General features: G+C 38.4%; 1 protein-coding gene and 1 pseudogene across 1 annotated transcript; both read right to left on the reverse strand.

Annotated features, from left to right (window-relative positions):
* Positions 1 to 450: 450 nt before the first annotated feature.
* ACTRT1 (actin related protein T1) lies at positions 451 to 1,584 on the reverse strand. The gene has a single exon (XM_039874732.1). The coding sequence runs from the start codon at positions 1,582 to 1,584 to the stop codon at positions 451 to 453; it is 1,134 nt and encodes a 377-aa protein (XP_039730666.1).
* A 2,411-nt stretch (positions 1,585 to 3,995) lies between these two features.
* On the reverse strand, positions 3,996 to 4,116 carry LOC120612282 (uncharacterized; annotated as a pseudogene).
* Between the last annotated feature and the right edge of the window lie 2,271 nt (positions 4,117 to 6,387).

The following is a 6,387-nucleotide window of genomic DNA, read 5'->3' on the forward strand; positions in this document are numbered from 1 at the left end:
GCCCTTAACAGCAGGGTAGCGTTCCTTCTACTTAACTCCCCTCCCCTCCCCACACTTTCCCTGGTGATTCTGTCTCTCCTCAGAACTAGAGCTATCAAAAATATCTAAGACACTTGATGAAAATGAATATTCCAGGGACCCTAATGAGTCAAACACTGGGCATGAGGCTCAAGCACTTGCTTTTACTACAAATCCTACAAGTGAATACAGCCTCAACACATAACCCAAGGATTTCTCAGGAGAAAATGATCGAAGAGGTCCATGGGACAGGAAGGGTGAAATAGAACCACTTAGAAAGATCCATTACCTGGATTAGAAATTATTCTGGTGCCAACAAAAATGAACTGAAACTCAAAATGTCATATCACTTTTATCGAACACCAAGATTTCACCTTCAATCAGTGCTCTTGTGATCTGACACTTTAAGCTGTCCTTTGTGAGCTGGATTCTTTAAAAGCACCTTCTCTGAACAACATATGTCCCAAACTCCATGAAATCTGCAGAAGTGATCCACATCTGTTTGAAACTGCTCAGAGAGGTCACGACGGATGCACCTATCCATGCAGAGAAACACCTATCAGGAGAAGCTGTGATCTTGATGGGAGTTCCTCTGGAAGCTAGCTGTTCCAGTTCTTTCATAAGTCTTTCCTCAAGCCCAGGGAAGAGAGTGGTGCCCCCAGACAGTACAATTTCTGCAAAGAGATTGTTCTGGATGTCTATGTCACACTTCATAATGCTGTTGGCAACCATCGTTGAGAGTCCCGGGCTATGGATGCCCAGTTTGTCAGGTGCGAAAAGAATCTCAGGCACCTGATACAGCTGATCCCCAATGTAGATGACATTCCCATCTGGCAGTCTGTATTCTCTCAGGACCTCCTCTGGCCTCTTATATAGCGACTTTTTTGGCTCCAAGGCCACATAGCACAGCTTCTCTTTGATGTCATCCACTAAGGTCTTGTTGAGTATGCAAGGGAAGGTACTCCCACCAGCAAGGAGTAGCTGGGTCAAGTGATCTGTGATGTCCCTCCCTGCCACATAGAGCTTGGTGACAGCATGAGGCAGAGAGTAACCCTCGAAGATGGGGACAGTACAAGTGACTCCTTCCCCACTGTCCACCACAAGGCCCGTGACAGAGGCATAGGCATAGAGTGCTACCACTGCATGGTTGGACAAGTAGAAAGCGGGTACATTGAAGGTCTCAAACATTACTTCTGTCATCTTTTCTCGAGTCTCCCTTGGGTTCAAAGAGGGCTCTGTCATGAGAACAGGCCGTTGATAGGATTTTACTCCCAGCTCCCATTCAAAAAGATACTTCCATAGTTTCTCCATGTCATCCCATCCTGTTACCAGTCCACGCTCAATGGGGTAGTGCAAATGCAAGGCCTCATATGTGTACAGGGCTTTTTCCCCCACAAAGTACTTTTTCTGATAGGGTTCTGATAAAGAAATGTTAAATCGAGGATGTCCCACGACAGAACTGATGACATGACGGGGTACAATCTCTCCAGACAGACCTGCTTTGCAGAGTCCCGATCCATTATCAATTATTACAGCTGGAATATCTAATACGTATCGGTTAAACATGTCTGCAGAATGCTCTTCTGAACCTCACCAAAATAGAGAACACTTGGCTATTGTGTGAGACAATAGGTGCCTTTGGAAGTTCTAAAGCCACAGGATTCCAAGGTTCTCAGGTTGTCTCTCAGGTGGATCTAGCAGGCTGTCCCCAATTCCCCAGAACATCCCATCCTCAATCCATGAATCTTGTCCCCTTTAAGGCATCTCAGGGCCTGCTGAGGCCATTTGAGTGATGATTACTCCTATGTAACAATCTAGGCAAGGCAACAATTATCCTCAGAGAGCATCAGAGGGATTTTGAGAGGTGAAGTATCTAAGATACCAGTACTCCTAGCATGGTAAGACATAAAACAGAGGAAGGCAAACTCTACCTATGGACAGCTTTGATAACTCTGAACCTGAAGCAAAGCCCTGGCCTTAGAACTAGGTGAGTAAGCCCAGCTGTGGGGATCCCCCTAAAATGGCTTCTATGTTTAACTGAATTGCTGTTTGTGGGATGACAAAAAAAAATACCTTTCCCTTTGTTAAGGGGAGAAACTAAGCACCAGACACAGGTTCAGATTGGACTGAGGGTGTCCATAATCCAATTCCAGAGGTGCTCAGGCCACCCTTTCTTTTATCCCCTTTTATATATGTTTTTAGCAGCTTTATTGAAATAAAGTTCACATATAATGCATGCATCCATTTACAGTGTACATTTTCATGATTTTCAGTATGCTCACTGATATGGGCAAACAACCCAAAAGTCAAGTTTAGAACAATTTCTTCACCTCAAAACCAAACAAAAACAAAAAACACCCTGCACCCTTTAACAATCACCCTCCTCGGACCATGCTCCTGAGCCCTAAATCCCATTAATATATTTTCTGTCTCTATAGATTTATCTCATCTGCCTTTTTAATATAAACATAATCATAATATTTGGGCTTTTGTATCTGGCTTCATTCACTTAGTATATTAGCTTTAAGGTTATTCCATTGTTTGGATGTAACACAGTTATTTTCAACTACAGTTGACTTCAATATTATTTTATATTAGTTTCTGGTGTGCTGCATTGTGGTTAGACATTTATATAATTTACGAAGTGATCCCCCCAGTTAGTCTAGTACCCACCCAGCACCATACATGGTTATTACAATATTATTGACTATATCCCCTATGTTATGTTTTATACCCCCATGACTATTTCATAACTACGAATTTGTACTCTTTAATCCCTTCACCGTTTTCATTCAGCCTCCCAACCACCCATCTAGCAAACATCAGTTTGTTCTCTGTATTTATGAGTCTCTTTCTGTTTTGTTTGTTTGCTTATTTTGTTCTTTTGATTCCACATATAAGTGAGATTATGTAGTATTTGTCTTTATCTGACTCATTTCACTTAGCATAATATCTTCTGGGTCCATTGGTGTTGTCACAAATGGTACGATTTTATTCCTTTTTTATGGCCTAGTAATATTCCATCGTATATATGTAGCACTTCCTCTTTATCCGGTTGTCTATTGATGGACACTTAGGTTGCATCCACATTTGGCTATTGTAAATAGTGCTGCAACAGACATAGGGATGTATATATCTTTTTGAATCAGTGTTTTGGATTTCTTCAGATAAATACCCAGATGTGGAGTTGTGGGTCATACGATAATTCTATTTAATTTTTTGAGGAAACTCCATATTGTTTTCCTCAGCGGCTGCACTAATTTGCAACTCCACCAAAAATGCATGAGGGTTCCCTTTTCTCCACATTCTCACCAACACTTGCTTTTTTTTATTTATTGATGATAGACATTCTGACAGGTGTGAGGTGATATCTCATTCTGGTTTTAATTTTCATTTCTCTGATGATTAGTGATGTTGAGCATCTTTTCATATGTCTATTGACCATCTGTATGCCCTCTTTGGAGAAATGTCTATTTAGGTTCATTTCTTTTTTTTTTTTTTTTTTTTTTGGTGTCGAGTTGTATGAGTTCTTTATAGATTTTGGATATTAATCCCTTAACAGATGTATCATTGGTCAATATTTTCTCCCATTCAATAGTTTGTTGTTGTTGTTGTTGTTGTTAATGGTCTTCTTTCCTGTGAAAAATGTTTTAGTTTGATGTGAACTCATTTTTTTTCTTTTGTTTCCCTTTTTTATTGCCCGAGGAGATATATCAGAAAAAAAGTTACTAAGAGCAATGTCAGTGTTAACTGCCTATATTTTCTTCTAGTTTTATGGTTTTGGGCCTCACATTGAAGTCTTTAATTCATTTTGAATTCTTTATTTCAACAATTTCTGCACTAATATTTATTATTTTGTTCCTTATGCTTGCTTCAGTTTGCTCTTTTTTTTTAGGCGAGGTAACCATTAGTTGACCTCACAGATTGCAAGAACCTTGTCAGCTTACAATCCCTTATTTTTTTTTTTTTATTTTTTACACCTACAGCTCCTGGTCTTCCTAGGCGTGGTCTCCCATCCAAGTACTAACCAGGCCTGACCCTGCTTAGCTTCTGAGATCAGACAGGATCGGGCTTGTTCAGGGTCGCATGGCCGTAGACTAGTTTGCTCTTCTTTTAACAGTGTGATAAGGTGGAAGGTTAGAATATAGATGTGATATCGTTTTTTTTTTTTCTTTTTTAATACAAGTCGAGATGGCTTAACTTTTCAACTTGGACAAGCTATTTTGCTTAATTGTTTGGTCAAACACTAGTCAATCTGTTACTGTGAAAGGATTTTGTAGATGTAATTAACTTTTAAAATTAGTTGACTTAAATAAAAGAGATTAGCATTTATAATGTGGGTGAGCCTCATCCAACCAATTGAAGGCCTTTAGAACAAAAACTAAAGTTTCCTGGAGAAGAAATTCTGCTTTAAGTCTATAACATAGAAAACTTGCTTAAGTTTCCAGCCTGCTCATCCACCCTACACTCAAGACTTTATGTAGTGATGGCTTAATTTATGTGGCAGCTTAACTTGACCAAGAATGTTCAGCTATCTTGTAGCACATTATTTGTTAGTGGGTAAATGAATGTATATATCTAGTAGAAATTTGCAATTGAATTGGTTGATTGAGTAAAGAAGATTAGCCTCACCAGTACAAGTGGGCATTATTCAAACTGTTGACTAGAATAAAAAGACAGGGGAAGGGCAAATTTGCTCTCTGAAAGCAGGTATCTCCGGGATACCCAACTTCTCCTGCCTTGGAACATGGGACATGGGCACTCCTGCTTCTTGTACCTTCTGTACCTCAGATCAGGACGTTCACTATGGACTTTCCTGGTTCTCAGGTATTCAGGTTTGGGCTAGAACTACACTACCAGCTTTTCTGGGCTTCCAGATTACAGATGACAATTTAAGGAACTTCTCAGTGGCCATGACTATGTGAACAAAATCCTCATAATAAATCTTTATCTATGTATCTATTTATCTATCCATCTTATTGGTTTTCTTTCTCTGAGATCCCTGACTAATACAAACATCAACTCTTATTTTTTTTTAGCTTTTCTGAGAAATACTTAATGCACAACAGTTGTATATATTTAATGTATACATTTTAATGAGTTTAGACACATGTATACACCTGAGATACTATTACCACAATCAAAGTAATAAACAAATCCATCACCTCCAAAAGATTTGTGTCCTCTTCTTGCTTGTGCGTGTGTGTTAAGAACACTTAGTGTGAGATCTACCCTCTTAAAAAAGTTTTGAAGTGCACAATATAGCATTGTCAAAGACAGGAGTTCTGTTTTACAGCAGATCTCTAGAACTAATTCAACTTGTAATACTGTGAATATATAATAATTGAATGACAACTTTAAATTTCTAATGCGTAGATTTTAATAATCAAATCACGAATGAGGACAGAAAGCAAGAAACAAACAAACAAAAAGAAATAGACATCCCTCGATATCAAAAATTACTTCAAATATAAATAGATTAATTATCCAATCAAAAGTGGCAAATGGATGAAGAAGTAAAATCCAAACCCCCCCAAAAAGATGTTTACAAGAGAATCACTTTAGCTTTAAAATACACATAGACTGAAAGTGAAAAGATAGAAAAACACATATTCCACACGTATGATAACCAAAAGAAAGGGCGAGTGTATATGTAAATAGAAAAAAAAATAGATTTTAAGTCAAAAACTGTCTTAAGAAACAAAGAAGGTCATTATATAGTGATGAAAGTGTCAATTCATCAGGAATAGAAAACAATTATAAATATAAATGCACACAACTTCAGAGCACCTAATTGCATAACACAAATGTCCTAACAACTGAAAAGAGAAATAGAGAGCAATACAATAATAGCAAAAGACTTCATTACTCCACTATAAACAGAGGATAGAATATCCAGACAGAAAAATCAGTGGGCAAATGGTGGCTTTGAACAAAACTATAGACCAAGTAGACCTAACAAACACATGTAGAACATTGCATTCAACAATAGCAGATTGTACATCCTTTTCAAGCACACATGAAACATTTTTTTCAGGTTAGAATATATGTTAGCCCACAAAACAAGTCTTAAAAAATTTAAGATTTAACGGCAACCTGGATGGACCTTGAGATAATCGTGCTAAGCAAAATAAGCCAGATTGAAAAAGTTGAAAGTCACATGATATCACTTATATGTGGGATATAAACCTGAAAGCAACAAATGAACAGGACAGAGACTCAGGGATATGGACAATGGACTAGTGGTTACCAGAGGGTAGGGTGTGGGGGAGGAGAGAAGAGGTAGACAGGGTAAAGGGGGTCAAATATAGAGGGATTGGGGGAGGGTGAACTGGGTAAAGGGGATCAAATATGTGGTAGGTGAAGGAA

This window comes from Pteropus medius, unplaced genomic scaffold (genome assembly GCF_902729225.1).
Source record: "Pteropus medius unplaced genomic scaffold, Ma_sr-lr_union100, whole genome shotgun sequence".
In the NCBI taxonomy this organism is placed as follows: Eukaryota; Metazoa; Chordata; class Mammalia; order Chiroptera; family Pteropodidae; genus Pteropus; species Pteropus medius.

Bases quoted from the DNA above. Each gene is read 5' to 3' on its own strand.
- ACTRT1 (XM_039874732.1), bottom strand. From the start codon at position 1,584: ATGTTTAACCGATACGTATTAGATATTCCAGCTGTAATAATTGATAAT.